This window comes from Ctenocephalides felis, unplaced genomic scaffold (assembly GCF_003426905.1).
Source record: "Ctenocephalides felis isolate EL2017-DRISC unplaced genomic scaffold, ASM342690v1 CF-g0.4_SCAFFOLD_03570, whole genome shotgun sequence".
In the NCBI taxonomy this organism is placed as follows: domain Eukaryota; kingdom Metazoa; phylum Arthropoda; class Insecta; order Siphonaptera; family Pulicidae; genus Ctenocephalides; species Ctenocephalides felis.
In genome coordinates, this window is record NW_020539724.1 from 1,887,859 (window position 1) to 1,906,079 (window position 18,221).

General features: G+C 30.2%; 3 protein-coding genes and 1 long non-coding RNA gene across 5 annotated transcripts in view; 2 read left to right on the forward strand and 2 right to left on the reverse strand.

Annotated features, from left to right (window-relative positions):
- Positions 1–815: 815 nt before the first annotated feature.
- Positions 816–2,213, forward strand: LOC113382898 (calcineurin B homologous protein 1). The gene is made up of 3 exons (XM_026621148.1): positions 816–995; positions 1,317–1,580; positions 1,731–2,213. Exons 1-3 carry the CDS (start codon positions 929–931, stop codon positions 1,967–1,969), a joined length of 570 nt encoding a protein of 189 aa, XP_026476933.1. The 5' UTR covers positions 816–928; the 3' UTR covers positions 1,970–2,213.
- Positions 2,214–2,790: 577 nt separating this feature from the next.
- LOC113382899 lies at positions 2,791–3,525 on the reverse strand. The gene is made up of 3 exons (XR_003367699.1): positions 3,379–3,525; positions 2,965–3,025; positions 2,791–2,886 (listed from the first exon to the last, which is right to left on the reverse strand). It is a non-coding gene; the product is annotated as an uncharacterized LOC113382899 (long non-coding RNA).
- Positions 3,526–3,693: 168 nt separating this feature from the next.
- LOC113382707 (60S ribosomal protein L7) lies at positions 3,694–4,818 on the forward strand. The gene is made up of 2 exons (XM_026620933.1): positions 3,694–3,823; positions 3,989–4,818. The coding sequence occupies exon 2, from the start codon at positions 3,997–3,999 to the stop codon at positions 4,753–4,755; it is 759 nt and encodes a 252-aa protein (XP_026476718.1). The 5' UTR covers positions 3,694–3,823; positions 3,989–3,996; the 3' UTR covers positions 4,756–4,818.
- A 356-nt stretch (positions 4,819–5,174) lies between these two features.
- LOC113383296 (serine/threonine-protein kinase S6KL-like) overlaps positions 5,175–18,221 on the reverse strand; it is a 71,773-nt gene continuing 58,726 nt past the window's right edge. The window contains exons 8-9 of one of the 2 annotated variants that reach the window (XM_026621560.1): positions 6,706–6,909; positions 5,175–5,242 (exon numbers count right to left, since the gene is read on the reverse strand). In XM_026621560.1, the coding sequence (XP_026477345.1) occupies positions 5,183–5,242; positions 6,706–6,909 (264 nt within the window). In that variant the 3' untranslated portion in view covers positions 5,175–5,182. Of the gene's footprint in view, positions 5,243–5,375; positions 5,512–6,705; positions 6,910–18,221 lie in introns of those variants that run through there. The other variant, XM_026621559.1, reaches the window with a different exon arrangement.

Below are 18,221 nucleotides of genomic sequence, written 5' to 3' on the forward strand. Positions count from 1 at the left end.
ACTATCAAAAAATGGAAAACATCCCAAAGGGTCTCAAAAAGTGTTTGGAATCTTTATATACCCCAAAATTTCAATTTTTTACGTTCTTCTAGTATCATCTATGCCAATGATAAAAGTATGAGGTCTATCCTAAAAGAGAAAACATCTTGAGGGGTCTCCCAAATTGTTTGGAAATCTTTGGGAAAAGTAGGAAGTCTATTCAAAAATAGGAAACATCCGAAAGGGTCTCCCAAATTGTATGGGATTCTTTATATATGCCAGAATTAGATTTTTAACGTACTTCTAGTGTCATCTATGCCAATGAAACAAGTAGGAGGTCTATGCAAAATTGTAAAACACTCCAAGGAGTCTCCCAAAAATGTTTGGTAATTTTTCTATACCCCAAAATTACAATTTTTTACAATTATAATTCATTTTTTTCTAATGTCATATGGAAAAAGTAGGTCTATGGAAAAATGGAAAACACTCCAAGGGTCTACGACCCAAAAATGTTTGGGAATCTTTGTATACCCCAAAATTACAATTTTAACGTACTTCTAGTGTTATCTATACATGCCCATGATAAAAGTTGGAGGTATATACAAAAATGGAAAACATAGCAAGGGGCCTACGACCCAAAAATGTTTGGGAATCTTTCTGTACCCTAAAATTACAATTTCAAGCGTACTCCTAGTGCCATCTAAACGCAAACTCGTAAGTTACTCTGACGTTTATTTTGACAGTTGCAATTTCGCTTGGGCAGTCGCTAGTCACGTGATCACGTGATAACTCAATTAGCGATACAATGATATTTGCACTCATAGATTAAAGATTAAACCTTGTACAAATGCTTGGCCTTTATGTCATTTAAACTCTTTGTTCCATACGTTTGTTAAAATTACTTAAGACATTTCTATTTCTTTCGGTATAAATCATATAGTGTTACAAAATGGGAAACAAATCTTCACTTCTACTAAGAGAGGAAGAAATTGCAAGAATTCAAGATGAAACTGGCTGTAAGTAGAAAGTTTTAAATATATATTAAGATAATACAAAGAGAAGAGACATGTCATATATCACATAACATCACCACAACAATTTTCACAAACTGTGAAATCGATTGTGAAACATCATTCTAATAGTCTATGTCTATTCCACTAATGTTTCAAAAGAAGGGTTTCAACTCTGCCATCTGAAAAGAATAAACACATGTTTATATTCGGCAGAAGAAATTTCTCTGAAACAACAATTCACTTCATTTCGATACAATGCTTGACAAAAGGCAAACTTTAAACATTGTGACTCATGTTTAATAATGTTCTGTATTTTATTTCCAGTCACTCCAAATCAAATTGAGCGTTTGTACTCAAGATTCACATCTCTAGATCGTGGAGACTGTGGAACTCTTTCACGAGATGATTTTTTGAGAATACCCGAACTCGCAATAAATCCCTTAGGTGATAGGATTGTCCATGCATTTTTTGCTCAAAGTCATGATGACAGGGTGAATTTCTTACAGTTTATGCAAGTCTTAGCACATTTCAGACCCATTAAGAAGAATCGGGAAAATAAATTGAACAGCAGGGAAGAAAAATTGAGATGTAAGTGTAATTATATAATTATCCAATACTTCTTTTTATCAAAAAACATTATGTATCAAATGTAGATTTTGAATATTCACAATTTAACAAGCATTTGAAGACCAATATCCATAAAATTAATTTATCAATTAATGAATTTTATACTTCTAGTTGCATTCAAAATGTATGACTTGGACAATGATGACATGATATCTCGGGATGAACTTCTTGCCATTTTACATATGATGGTGGGTGCAAATATAAGTGAAGAACAATTGTCAAGCATTGCCGAAAGAACTATTCTAGAAGCTGATCAAAATGGTGATCAAATGATCTCATTTGATGATTTTTGTAAAGCTTTGGAACGCACAGATGTTGAACAAAAGATGTCCATTAGATTCTTAAATTAATGTACATTCCAAAATAGCTCATTTTTAATATATATCGATATACTATATTTATTATGATAAATATAGTGCTATTAATTTTAGGAAAAGTCCAATGGTTTTACAAAATTATGTTTTACATGTATGTGGTGTAAAAACAGCAGCATAAGTACTTTATATGCATATTAATTTGTACTTTAAATCAATATTTTAATTATGTATTTTTTTAAAGATGATACAGATGAATAATTTAGTTCTTCTCCCACATCACAATTTATATATACTTAAAAATTAATTTATTACTGAATACTGTACTTTTAAGAAAATAAATTAATAGTTAATTAGTTGTAGAAAATAAATATTTTTGCATAGTATTATAAAATAGGCTTCTGAATATGGAATAATGACCGTGAATTATGTACTGTACAGATAAATAAATAGCACACAGTGCAATAAAGATGTTTAATTTAAACATTTCAATGTTTGTTCTGAGATAGCTTGATACAATAGGTGTTAAAAACAAATATTTACAAAGCGAAGATGAAATTTTTCAAATGCAGCATGTGAGATAAAATTAGTCATTAGTAGACTGAGAATCGTTGGAGATTGGGTAACTATAGATATTATTTAATGAAATATTTGAAAATGACTATATTATATGTAGTATAAACCAAAACTGGCATTTATTATAGTCAGCAAATAAGTGGCAATAAGGCCAAGCAAATTATGTAAAACTAAACGCTTGAATTGCTTTTATGGCGTTTTTATAAATTCTATTTCCTGAACCGAAAATGTTACGAACAGTGTGATATTGAATTAAATGCTGTACAAATAAAAAAACTGACCTGTTGCTCATTCCATGACAAAATGGCTGCCTCTGGGTAGTTCCGCTTCGAGGGCTGCTATCTGCAGTCATATTTCTTGCAGCTTTCATAGTGGCCCTGTAGAACAAAAATCAAAGGTGATATTAAATATGTTTGGACTTAAGTATTTTAAATACTTAATGCTTGCATACATACCTAGTGCCAGTCATTATAAGCAGGATTTATTTGAAGATCGAACAATCTGCTGTCACTGCAACTGATTAGAAAACTTATTATAATCACTTTTATATTCACATTAATAACATTATAAGCACTTTGTATACGCACATTTTACTACCGACATTTTTAATGTGTGTATATATACAATGAAAAAGTATGACTACACTATTATATTCACACATTTTACTACCCATTTTATGAAGATGTATATATGAGATGCAAAGGTGTAAGTACTTATGCAATTTGGCTCTGCAAATAAACCATAGAAAACATTTAGATGACAAGATATGTATCCAGAGCAAAACACATGTAATGTCGCAAATTATTAAGATTGTATCTGTTTCCAACATATAGTTATTAACACGCATTTTGTACAATTAAGAAACTTACTTATAGGTTATATTTTCAAAAATATTGACAAAGTCTTTTGATAAGATACGTTGACAGATAAAATTGACGCAAACCGAGGTGTTGGTGAAGAGATGTCTATATTTTATATATCACACATTATAAAAAACTAAAAAAACAGCAAAGTAATAACACTAACAACAACTAAAACTGTCCTCCATATTTGAAATTAACAGCTCGCTAGCAAGCTATCAACAAAAAACATGTATACCATGAAGTTGTAAGCAAAACGTCCTGCAATTCTAGTTCCACATTTGTACGTTGTGGCGCTGCAAACAATTTCCGATCTAGATTGGTGTTGCCTTTGTTATCATCTACAAATACTTGAAAAGTCCTCTGTGCTTTCCTTTTTAGAAAACGTGGTTCGGCATCACGTTGAATTTAATTCTCTCGAAAATAAATATACCATTTGGGTGTATCTAAACAGGTAATTAAGTGCTAATTTTATATCTGTTGAGTATAAAGAAAAGTGTGGTAAAGAAATACATTTTGACATAATATTTCTATCCTAACCTAGAATTGTTTTTCATCCTTCTGGCATGCATATTTATGTGAACTTGTGTTTGTAAACTTATATATTTTATTAATTTAGGTAAGAAAATGGTGGCCGTAAAACCTACAAAACTCGCAGAGTCTAAGAAACTCCCTGCTGTGCCAGAATCTGTATTGAAACGTCGCAAACGGCGTGATTTACAACGCACTCGCAGAATCCAATCCCTTGTTAAGGAAAAGGCTAAAAAGTTAGCTAATCGCAAGGAATACTTCGTCCGTGCTGAGACTTACATGAAGGAATACAGACAAAAAGAGCGCGATGAAATCCGTTTATTCCGTCAAGCTCAAAACAAGAAGAACTACTACATCCCTGCTGAAGCCAAATTAGCATTTGTCATCCGTATTCGTGGTATCAACAAAGTAGCCCCTAAAGTACGTAAAGTTCTCCAATTGTTCAGATTGAAACAAATCAACAATGGTGTCTTCATCAAATTGAACAAAGCCACCATCAACATGCTCCGTATTGCTGAACCTTATATCACATGGGGATACCCGAACTTGAAATCAGTAAGGGAACTGTTATACAAACGTGGTTTTGCCAAAATTGATGGACAACGTGTACCCATTACTGACAACACCATCATCGAAAAGAAATTGGCTCGCTTTGGACATATCTGTATGGAAGATCTTGTCAAAGACATCTTCACAGTTGGACCCAGTTTTAAATACACATCGAACTTCTTGTGGCCCTTCAAACTGAACACACCAACTGGTGGATGGCGTAAGAAGACTGTGCATTATGTCGAAGGTGGTGACTTTGGTAATCGGGAAGACAAAATTAACAGCTTGTTGAGGAATATGGTTTAATATAAAACTATATGGAATATATTTAATATTATTTTCTGTTATCTGTACAATGTAATGCAAATACATTTTTATACATAGGAATTGTATTATTCCATACATGTAATATGAAAGTAATAAATGGGTATATTTCGAAATAGCTGTAGGTTTGTAACAATTTCTTCATTTTACAGGGCCAAATTATCAATCATAATGATCAGTTTAATAAATTAAATTTTTTAATTCAGTGCTTCACTTTTACGAACAAACAATAAGTGGTAGTGAGAAAACTCTCAATATTTTTCATGCAATACACATTTATAATTCAATAGTTTTCACTTCCCTTGATAACAAATGTGTAAATATAAAAATTAAATTACTATAACTTACCCCACAGGAAGTCAATAAAAATCTCTTCATATTAATATTGAATCAACTTTATTGGTTAGTACTATCCAATTATTACAGATTGGACATTGAAAGTATCAACAACTGCTGGAGGCTTTTTTACCTATAACAATAATCAATCGCTTTTATATAATAATTAATAACTCTTTCTCGAACATAATTATAATATAATGGAATGCAATTTATACAATTATAACAACGTTATACAGGTTATCTAAAGTGATATGTTAGACTATTCGAGTAAAAACAGAGTTTTATTATTCATATCTACACAAGACTTGAACTAAATCCATCAAACGCTGTACATTGGGAACTTTCTGTTATTATAAATGGTTCATTTAAAGCCATCTCTATTAGACGCAAAGGCACAATCTAGAAAGGAAGAGAAAGCAATTAATAATATATTTTTCTATAATATTATTGCCAGAACTATCGATATTATAGAGAAATATCATAAAATAGTTGAAGGTATTAAATCATTGATACATGAAATAATAATTGAATTAACAGGTTTTGAACAAACTAATTTCCGAAGCAATGTTAATGGTTGTAAAATCAGAAAAATGTTTATTAAGCGATAACTAGAAAATTTGTTGCCAGTTCTATATAAAATAGCTTTCGAATTTTGTATTAACAAAGACTATCAAAGAATTTATTTCATATGCAGTGAATATATTTTATAAAATATTCATCACAAACACTTTTATGTACATATATTATGGGGAGATAATTCTGATACCAGTAAGGTTTAAATTTACAATTTATGATACTATCTAATAATAAATTCTATTAATCGATTGAAATATATTTTAATATTCTGTTTCATTTTTACCGAATTAAATAAACAAATTATAAATAACATTTTTTCAGTGGTTTCAATCAATTAAATTAGAACTGTTATCCGATAGTATAAAATAGTGAATCTAAATCATACTCAAATCAGATTTATCTCCCACAAATATTTTACAAAAATTAGTAAATGATTCAGATTAACAATTTCTTGCTATAGAATAATAGTTTTTACTTAATTGGTTGAAACCACTGAATGAATGTTGTGTATAATTTGTTTAGCCACTTCGTTAAAAATGAAACAGAATATTAAAACATATTTTAATCAAGACGATACAATTTAATATATACGATTATTTAAATTTGTTTAAAATTGATTTAGTTTTGAACAAAAAATCTATACAGATATACATAAAAATATATAAATATAAACATAGTTAAAGTTAAAGTTTTTCTAGATAGTTTTAATATTTTTGATTTTATTTTTCTGATCTAAACTTTTTTTTAAAAAAACATTTATTTAATTTTTCCTATGGTTTGAGAATATAAGGTAGGAACTTTGAAGAAAACATTAAATAAAAAATTAAATAAATAATTGTTAAAGCAAAAATGAGTTCTTTACTTCAGTAAGATTAAATCATAAATAGAATAGCTCTTCAGAAAAACTTTAATACCCATGTGTATATACTCATGATAGTATTAATTTTAAATTTCTATTTTGCAAGTAGGTTGTGGTAGTAATTTAAACTTAATAATACGTTATATATCTAAGCTCACCTTTAAATTCATAACATCATCTATTGAGTAACCTTTGAAAAAAGCAATACCACGCATATTTAGTAATGATCTTAACCGAAAGCGTGGATTGATTTCAAGCAGTCGGCCAAGCAGATCTTGGGCAGATGGCGACAGCACTTCGACCGACGTTGGAAGAATTACCTTGGCGCTGCCTATTTCATTTTCCATTTGAAGCTTTGGGTACTGAAAATTAAAAAAATGACTATTAAAGGTAAGATCACTAATTCACTTCATATTCAACATTAATAATAATTGGAAAAGACGAGCACTAGATAGTTTTTTTTAAATGTAATACTATTTGATGATTATGAAGAAATATTATGATTTGCTCGAGTACCGGTATATACATATTTTATGTTTTTATTTATTTTTTTAAATTAAAAACCACTTTTTGTTCTAAAATATATTCATTCAGTTTCTGATTTTTAAATCTTTCCTACGTTTCGAAAATATGGGATGTCCCTTAGGAAGACCCTTGGCCTTATGTACCCATTAGACTTCTTTGTCCTATATGTATCTACTCATAATAGTAATCATCTATAGTTTGAAGACTTTCAATCACAATTTTTAGTATACTTATAATTTCATTATTAGTGAGTGTTTAATTATAAATAAAATAATTTCAAAGTTCCCAAAGAAGAGGTCATCCCACGTTGCCGAAACGTAGAATTTTTTTTAAATGAATAATTAAATAAGTAACTTCTTTAAGAAAAAGTGAGGCTATTGGATAAATAAAATCATGATACAAGAACCCGAAAAATAAAGTCTTGAATATTAATATCAGCCACATTGTATGAATTTTTATAGGTTTGTTTGATATCCATACGTTTCGGCTAACATCCTAGCCTTCGTTCACAGAAAAATAAAAATTGGTATTGGACATGGTATATTTAAATCATATACCAGTTATGATTATTCGAACAGTACAATATGTAAGTTGCTATATTGCCTTGTGGATACTTGTAGAAATTTCTAGGAATATGTAAGTAATCGATCTAATCAATAATAATTGAGATTTTTAAAATAGTGATTAAAAAATTTTGAGTTTTTGACCCGCCTCATTATTCCAAACTTCAATGAATTTTTATAATTAAACCACTTTTCATAGAATGTTCGTTAAGGCCATAAACTCTCTAATACCTTTCATTAAAATCGTTAAAAAAATTAACAATTAATTAAAAAAGCAGGATCAGCTTTACCAAAAACTGATCAGCACGATTTCTAACTAATATCTTTCAAAGGCATTTTAACTTTTCAAAATAGGTTCAAGATTTTTGATAAAACCATAGTTGAGTCATTTTGAACTTATAAGCTAACTATAAAAAATAGTTTGGCCAATCTTCCAACAAAATTAATCAACGTGAGTTCTTATTGGGGTACTTCGAAGGGCTCTTAAATTTTTGGAATAAGTACATCAGTTTTTCAGAAAACTTCGATCAGTGACCAAATTTTGGTTCATATACATACACGCACACATTTGTTCAAGTTCGGTATCAGACGACTGAGAATGACTTGAAACTTCAGAAAGCATGAAATACCAAGTCTGGTGAAAACATAAACCACTCCTTCGGGATGTTATTAATTTTAAAGAATTTTGTGAATGCATCTCAAAATCTTCTGTCCTCTTTTACCTCAAGATCGTATTATAAGAAGTCTTTAGAAAATTGCAGATATCAAAGTGGCAACCGCGAAAGTAGTTACGGTATTATGAGGTTCTCTACGTACAAGATAGCATATATGCAGTCTAAATATAGATGGTCGTCTCTAAACGGCCCCGAGGCGTTTCAAACCCGATCATCAGTATTGACCGGCACCGTAGCAAGTTAGTACAACTAACAACTAATAATCTGATGGTAGACAGACGTCGATCAGGGTTTGATATTGCCAATCAATCTAATTTCATTATATCAAAACTCAAAATTCGATTGGGTTCGAATCACTCTGGTTGTCATTGTCATAACCGTAAACTATTGGATGGAAATAGCAGTGTGATGATGAGATTCTCCCTACCCTTGCTAACGGTGGCATAACTAAAACTAATTCAGTATATAACAGTTATTTGTCCCAAGAAGTTTGGTTAACTAATGGGTAGCTCATAATAGTGCACATTAGATGAGGTTGGCATTGATGGAAATTTTTTGATTGACGCCTAATACATCAAAAGTGTAGAATTCATCATTTTGAATAGAGTGTAATGTGAGATTAGGTACAGTATAAGGCACTTTCTTATAGGGCTATATTTGAAGGAGTTCGTTTTGACTATAACTGTACAAAGTTTTATCAAACAAGATTTTTTTGTATGTTGATATTTGATCTTTTCGTTGCAAGTGTTGCCAATAGACAACTTCCAATGTATCGACTATTGCTTCTACATTTATCACTCTAAGTTGAATTATTGAGAATTCTAATTTGTTATTGTTATTTGTTGCTCCTTATAAATTTATAACTAAGTTCATACAATAAGCTACTTTTATATAAATCTTTATTCAAACCAATTTGGTGCTATGGTATACAATTGTGGGCCAGTGTTCATAAGACTAATATAGAAATAATACAGCAATTTCAAAACAAATTTTTGAAAGTTGCCTTAGGAGCTCCAAAATATATTCCCAACTGGTTGATTCATGCCGACACGAATACACCTACCATAAATGAAGTAATTACAAAAACAGCACACAAGTATAGAAACAAGCTAATCAGTCACCCAAAATCATTAGCAAACTAATTGATAACAGAGAACTATCCAAAAAGATTGAAAAGAAAAGCGCCACTGGATTTAAGCCATCAACTCAAAAAATGGAAATAACTTAATCATTATTTATAAGAAATTATTCAATAAGTAAATAGTTAAAATTATATAATTATCAATAAAATATTGTGAATTTTATATCGAATGAAAAAACAACTACTGAGTTGTTTTTTCCAACATGCCCTTGTAGTATACAACGTCCCAAATTTATTGAAGGTCCTTTACTGGACAGTTGTAAATAATAGAGATAATATATATATATATATATATATATATATATATATATATATATATCTTTATAATATATAAATAAATGATAGTTAAATAATAATGATATACAATAAGAAATTACATTTATAAGTAACTTGTGTGGAACATTTTTCTGTGCATAACAGAAAGAAATTATGATGTGGCCCATTTTTTATTTCTTTGGCTGACGGGACTAAATGTATTTCAGGATTTGCATGTCCATCCGAATTTATCTTTAAAAATTGAGCTTATGCTTTTAATGACCTCCGCCAAATCCTAAATGAAAAGATGAAGCAAGAACCAACTGTCCACAATTTTTTTATGAATTCTGAGTCCCTTATCAAATAGTTTCAATTCAATTCAATCCCATATCAATCAATAAACGGAATGCGATACCTAATTAAATTTTCGGGGCATGTCATTAAGCAAAAGTTTCGATCTAAGATGATACATCAATATCAATTGGATGTCAGCCCTGTTTCAAGGTATCTGTGCCGTGCAAATGTAAAATAGAAGGATTCTGCTCTCGGACAATCGCATTTGCCGGCGATCAGTTGATGATAAGAGCGCGCGGCTTTGGCTGCGGCTAGTCGGATGAGCGCGGGGGTCGTTGACCACGTCAACAGACAATCTTCATCGCGAAAAACAGAAAAAACAGCGAATCCTCTCCCGAGAACAACATGAAGGAAGAAATAATATAAGGCGAACCCAAAGATGTTTTCGAATAGAAGCAAGTTATCAATACAATGTATCATTAGCTGTCGACGAAATCGATTCAAGTACTCGTAAAAAACAATGCCTCGAGAGGTTCATAAGTGATTTATAGGGGTGTAAAAATTGTATGCGCCATCTGTAAAATCAGATTTTAATGGTAAAACTTTTCGTTATTAATTGCATGGAACACTTCGCTACAAATTAATGACTAACCATAAATGACCAAGCTGTTGGAAATATAAAGAACAATACAACCAAACACACTTAAGGCAAAAACCAACTCTTATAATAAATGTTAGGAAGGTTTCATTTTATATAATATATATGTATATGCAGCCATAAAAATATTTATAAAAAATATTTGATATCAAGAAAAACTAACTGATATTGAATGATGTATATGGCATTGGTATCTAAGTGGAAAGGGCAGCTAACACAAATAATTCTAGCTAACACAAATAGTTCAGCTAACAAAAATAATATACATGGTTTAGCAAGTGCAAAGCATGTCACATAAAAATGTTTATGAAGTATGATGGTAGTATGGTAGGTAGTCATTGCAAGTGCCTTATCTAAAACTGATTTCATTTAAATTGAATTGGCATATTTGGAGTTTCCTATCCAAAACGGTTGTATCTTCAGATTTTATTATTCAATTTATAAAATATGTACGGGTGGACAACCCTTGATAAAAGTAAATGTGATATTCTATGTCGGTGATTAAATCTACTTCAAATCAAATTTGGCTTTTGTAAATAATAACCTTTTCATTAACAGCCTAATTATAACTTATCAAGTGAAAATATTTTTACTTATAGTTAGCATAATGTTTGAGAAAATAGTTAAACCTGGTTAAACCTAATACTATGTTATAAAATATAAAATTATCTCGTTTTTTATAACCATGTCTCGTTTAACACTTGAGAGAAATGAATAGAATAGACAGATAAGAGACTGTATTCGCGGTGAATCCACGTGATCAATTATTCCAATTAGTGTCAGATTGAAAATTGGATTCGAATGCGACAGAGCGAACTAAGTTTCGTGCTATTCTAAGTATAATTAAATTTTGTGCTATTGAATGTCGGATTTGTAGGAACGACTACAACAAATGGCCCACGCATCGACGGCACTATCCTCACAAAATGCAGTAAACGAATACTAAACGTCTAAACCCGCATTCAAAAATTACCACGATGAAATATATACCATCCATAAAATATTGGTCCCCCGTTGCAAGGCGCGGGAAACGTAATTCTATCACGGACTTTATTACCAATATAAAGTAATGCCATCGGATGGTCTGAGACGATTTTCAGTATTTATAGACGGATGGATATCGTATAAATATAAATAAGTACCTGCATTATCTGTAGTAAAAGAGTGGACGATAGAGCCAGAAATAATATATAAAATAAAGTTGCAGAAAAAGAACCAGAAAGAAACCAAACGGCGGACTATGCCGGAGGAACTGCATTCCGAGTTGCATCTCAAACAAGCGCAGACAACGAGCTGTAAGATATCTAAACAAGTGAATACGGTTGAATTGAATTGAATTTATACGGGGGCTTACCTATTTATTTAAGCCGTTGCAATTTATACACATCCACACAGCCACACATTCACACAATGAATTATATATATATATATATATATATATATATATATATATATAAATATTTTATATAGTATAACTTTATATTTGATGTTGGCATATGTATTAAGAAAGTCTAATAATCGGACAAAACATCAATAAAGCAAAACAGAAATCTGGTCTATCAATATTAATTGCAGAGATTTCAATTCAATTTATAATTTTAAAAATCCTAGACAATGTGAAACTATGCTTGCAGAACACATGAACATTTTAAAATGCAATAGATGGAAAAATTATATAAAGGAGAAAACTGGTTTATTGATTTTTTGTTTTATAACTAAGTACTTTTTAATTTTTAATTTTTTTCAATCTCAATTGTTTTAAAGTTTTAAAGCTTTATGGCAAGTTTTCATTGAAGCTCTAGGACTAGCCCAAACGTACGGACCGTAAAATAAATTTATATATATATATATATATATATATATATATATATACAATGACATGAATCAAATATTAACTGTTCATTCCAGCTGATAAGCCAATCTATAAGAAAAGCTGAACCGATATTTCTCTTGAATAGACCATAATTTTTCATAAACCAAGTAAAGAGAGCGTCAATAAACCGCAATAGATAGAAAAACGTGGGCAGTATACATGATTTACAGATAATACCGGTAATATTGTATATATATATATATATATATATATATATATATATATATATAATATAAATCTTGAGAACTGGACAACTGAAATATGAATTTCCTTTTAAAGCTTTAATTTTATAGCAATATTTTTATTTCATTATTTATAAATCCAAATACAAATATTTATCAGATGTCTCATGTCTATTATCTGTTTGCATATTTTAAAAAAAAATTGATTTCTCTGTACTTTTTCATATAGAAAACTTCTCTTCCTCATGAGAAGGTGCAAGATCAACAATCATTACCTGAATTTATCTTACTCTTTGAATGATTCTGAACGTGATGAATGAACTTGAATATTTATTTATATTCGTTTTCTGATTACTGCAGAACTAATTGATTTAATTGTGTACAATACAACAATTTTAACGCTACATCAGATTGCAATTCGTGCCATTTCGACTTTGTATAAGACTTTATTATATACTAGTTGCGGTCTGGTAGATATTATTTATATGTTTTGTTGCAAGTAATATCGTGGTAGAAGTAATGCACACGAGTATCAAGAAGAACACAAGTTTTACGACTTATAATGACCGAGTTTTGCAATGATATTATTTCCTTTATTCGAAGGCGTTTCAAATCAAAGTAACTACACGTGATGTTCTATATAGGGCTTTGGATTGTATGGATCAAAGATTTGGATTTTATAAAAAAATATTAATGAACTTGCAACTGGAATTCTGGAGAGGCCTTTGCAAAATTAAGAAAAACTATACATACACCACAAAAAAGTTTTAGCACTACTCATATAGAACTTATTAAAATTGAAAAAAAAAATCTGGTAAAAACATATTAATTTCAATTTCCCACATCGCTAATTTAAAATTCATTTATTATCTTTATTACCATGTTTGATTTAGATAAAAATATTTCCATATCGCCAATTAAAATTGCTTCAAAATCCAGTCTAATGCCGAATGCATTACGCTATCGATTACCTGTGAAATTATTACTCAATCTTGAGGACATAAAGTAAATGTTTTATCACATCTCACATTGAATGTCAATTGGAAAATTGTAATGCTTCCTGTCAACCAGTTTTTCAAGATCCGTATCGATTCTGACCTTCAAATCAATTAATAAATATTTCACGAAGTTGATAAGCGAATAAATAATTCACGTGCACATTTAGAACTTTGAGCTGAAATAGCTCGAAAATGATTAGGCAGATGGCTAATATTTATTTTCTGTACAAAATATGTACATCATATGTTTTAATGATACTCTAAATGGCAATAAAAGACTTTGACTTAAAGCAAGTTGCATAAATTTTCTTAATATTCCTAAATGTTGCAAATTTATTTTCCTAAATGTTGCAAATTACTTAACAAAGAATATACACCATGCATAATTATTTATACTATGTTAGATCCACTTCATTAAGAAACTAGTCAATCAATTTTAATATGTAGTTTTACAATACTGAGTGTTTTTCTACTACCATATAGGAGATACTCAAATTATATAAATTCAAAATGCTATAAGTTTCTAAATCATTTTTCGATCAATATACTTTTATTATTTTCTAGCTAGATCAGTTATCTTCGCATTTATAGCTTTTACGGTTAAGAAATTCTTCAGTAGACAACTTTTTTTTGAATTGATATTGCAGTTCATTGGACTAATAATGAGCTATGCAAATATTTAAATGACCCAAATCAGGAAATAGTCGCTTTGTAAATGATAATCGATTCATGCAAGACAAAAACTAATAATTAAATTATAATAAAATAGTACATAGAAAAAATGAAATCTCAGAACAATACACTTATATAATTACACTACGAGTGATTGGTGCATGAAATACTATTTTAATATTTTTATTACTATCTTATTCGGGTGGTTCAAATAGTAGTCTAGCACAAACTAGCCAGGATCAATCCCAATATCAATCTCAATTATCAAATATACTATACTAGTCTACACATAAAAAGAAAAGAGGTTGATCCTTGGGTTTGTTGTCGAGAAAATATACTAGGCGAGAAAATGCAGCTCATAGAACATGTAGTTTTAATCGTTGTTAAAAAAATCGTACTCAGGTATTATAAAGTTCAAATGGAATAATAACCAAAAGTTAATATTAGCCAACTTTCCAACTTTTTTGTAAGTATAAATTGCGAAAAAAAACCCTTTGCTTGTCAATTTTTTTTTTGTAATGAGATTATTATAAGATTTTTCTAATTGAGATATGATATATAGTACAATATCTATATATTCAACTAAAAGCTGATATCAACTTGTAATACCAAAGCTCTTGCCAGAAAAGCTCACTGGTGAGATGAAAAGTTACACTTGTAGGACCTACTATGTACAATTTTAAACAAATATGACTATTTAATTTTTAATAAACAAATAATAATTGCATACGTTCGCATAAGAAATTGATTTGAAAATTCCATTCCGTTATAAATTTTATCCTAAACCGATTTGGTATTTCTAAGAAATCTAAATATTATGTAAAGTCCACGGAATGAGTCCATAATTCGAGATTAATTCTATCAAAAATGATATTTATTTTTCACAAAGATATTTATTCCATTAAAATAGTCTTTTATCTTGTTTTTTATCACTTAGTGTTTAAAACAGGACTTGTTTACAGGCTGCTCTGCATTTCTATCGGTGTGTCGTCGTATCGCAATAAACGGTAAGTGAACTAGTAGACGCCCGGTATGCCCGTCTAGAGATAAGAAGGAAATTCTTAGACCAGTCGTCCTGTTGACCGTCAAGGATAATAGACAGGACCGAACTAATAAATGAATTTAATTATATACATATTTAAGAAAGAAATACGGTGAAATCCGCAGTATAATTTATCATATGTTTAGATGCAAATTGGTGTCAGTTTGGTACAAGTAAGGTGACCGTAGGTCCCGGTTAGGCTGGAACAGCCCGGATTTCCATCGTGTGTCCTGGGTTTTTCTAAAAGCAATATATGTCCTAGATTAAGATTTCTTGTACCGGAATTTCCTGATTATAGCAACAAACAAACAAGCGCTATTTTTTTTTCAAATAAATTATAAAGAAAATTGAATTGAATTTTATATAAAATTTAATTAACAATTTTTTTTTGAAAAAAGGAGAATTTTGTTTATCATGAACAATGAAATCCAAAAAAAATTTAAAAATGCCAACCAAAAATTATGAACAGATGAATTATTATGCATACACAAAAAATATATTTATTGCATTTAATTTTGAATTTATCATCATTATCATTTATCAACAATTTTTCATTGTAAGTGTCACAACTCAACTTGTAATTCATGCCACTGTGTAATAAAACACCCTTAATGACAAAATAATTGACTCAAGTGTACATAGACAGATATTATAAAGCGTTGACCTGGCTGGAAAAAATGAATCGACACAAAAAGCTCATATGGAAATCAATAATCTGCAGATAAAGTTTTTCTATTTGATGGTATTATGTACATGCCTGACTATTAATGAAATGATGTGTAAGATGACCATAATAATTTAAAAAAATCTCTAAAAGTTTCTGCAAATTCTGAAAAAATACGTTTCTGTCCCTTGTTTTATATTCACAAATGTTACATGTTTTGAATAGAGAAAACATAAACAGAATTCTTTAAATCTTTAATTCTTTTAACCACATTCCAGCATTCTCTGTAGTTTAGGAGAAAAATAGGAATGGCAGACAAACGGGCATAATACTCTCAACATATATAGACATATATACCTTTAGGATAAAAATACAAAAAAGAAAATGCAAGTAGAAGAATGAAATTCTATATAATTTTTCGTTGTAATGTCACAATTTAAAACATTGAACTATGGGGTAAATTCTCCGATAAAATAGACATATAACGTAGTGTTGTTATGGCAATGCTATGTTACGATCCTTCCTTCGTATGAATTGATAAATTTGAAAAAAAAATGTCAAGAGCTATGTATTTGATGCGCGATCGGGCGTTTTACACATAAAACCTGACCTACAAACCACACAAACGTCAAATAATAACCGTATCATCATCTAATCTTTCTTTCTAATGAAAGTGAAGTTAGGTTTTATGTACAAAATGCCTGATCGCACAGAAAATACATAGCTTTTTAACAGATTTCACCACCAATTCATACAAAGATTGGCCCGTAAAATAGCGTTTCCATAACATTCCTATTTGGTCCTTGGAAGATTGTTCTTCCAACGCAATTATTTCAAGGATAGTATTGATGTCACTATGTTATAATATATTTATGCATAATTGCACATAAAATAGCAATAAGGTGCATAGTAGCAGAAACCAAATATCTGGTAATCGATTTGGAGAAAGTAAGCCTTGAGTAAAAAAAGTCAAACAAATATTTATGTTTCGCATATGTTTAGTTGACACACCGATTCCACAGCAGATATAGTTACTATCTATTATCTATTATCTATTTTCAGTCATTTTTGGCATAGAAACGCAAAAATTCGCCCAACAAGTTCGAGTTCTCACGCGCCGGGCAACAAAGAGAGGTGGTAAGTATCAAGCGAACATCCACCGCGGCGAGTCAAGTCCGAGGCGGCGGACGCGGCGGACGCGGCCTTGACCCCGCCAAGAGGCGCCGGTTGACCGCCTCAGCGAAACGCACGGACGGGACGGGCAAACTGTGAAAACCACCAACGGAACGGATATAATAGACACTAGTATTTGAATAATGGGGAAGAATGGGGGCTTTTCACATAATGGGGAAGAAAATTCAAGAGAGAAATTCGTACAAGTAGATGTTTTAGAGTTAAAGCATAAATACTATATCTATTTTCACACAATGGGGAAAAATTCAAGTGAGAAATTCGTACAATTAGAAATTTTTAGAGTTAAAGCATAAATACTATATCTATAATATATATAGTATAGAACTGTTATTTTTACAATAGTAGCCTATAAATGAATAAATTTTTAACTAATTATTACAGAATCATAAGGGATAGGATGGAGTACAAAGATCCAATTTGAACTTGAGCAATTATTTTAATAACACATATCAAACAAATATCTGACTATGTTCAGTTAAACTTCCAACTAATTCATCATTGCAAAAGTGTGTTTTTCTTCCTCTTATGCAAAAACTTGTGACCCCATGGGCAAGGTAGAATGGAATCGTCAGGGAGCAAACAGGTTCAATGTCTTATTTCTAATTTTAAAAGAATTTTACGAACTAATAGCTACATTATTTAACGAATGCAACACATAAATTTTATGCATACATTTTTTACAGAGACAACTTTGCGTATATTACCTTGATCTGGTAATTAGCCAAAAATTTCATCAGCAGAGTTGAAATTACCACTTATTTAATTTTTCTCTTGTAAAATTGCTTTTTTTAATCTAATTAACATTTTTATTTATTATTCATTATTAGTTTCACCTTTTCACGGGCAAAGATTCAGTTCATCCTTTTTACCTCACCCAAGTGTAAGCTTTTATAGAAGTTATTTTAAAAATCTGTTGAATCTAACTTAAAACTAACAATA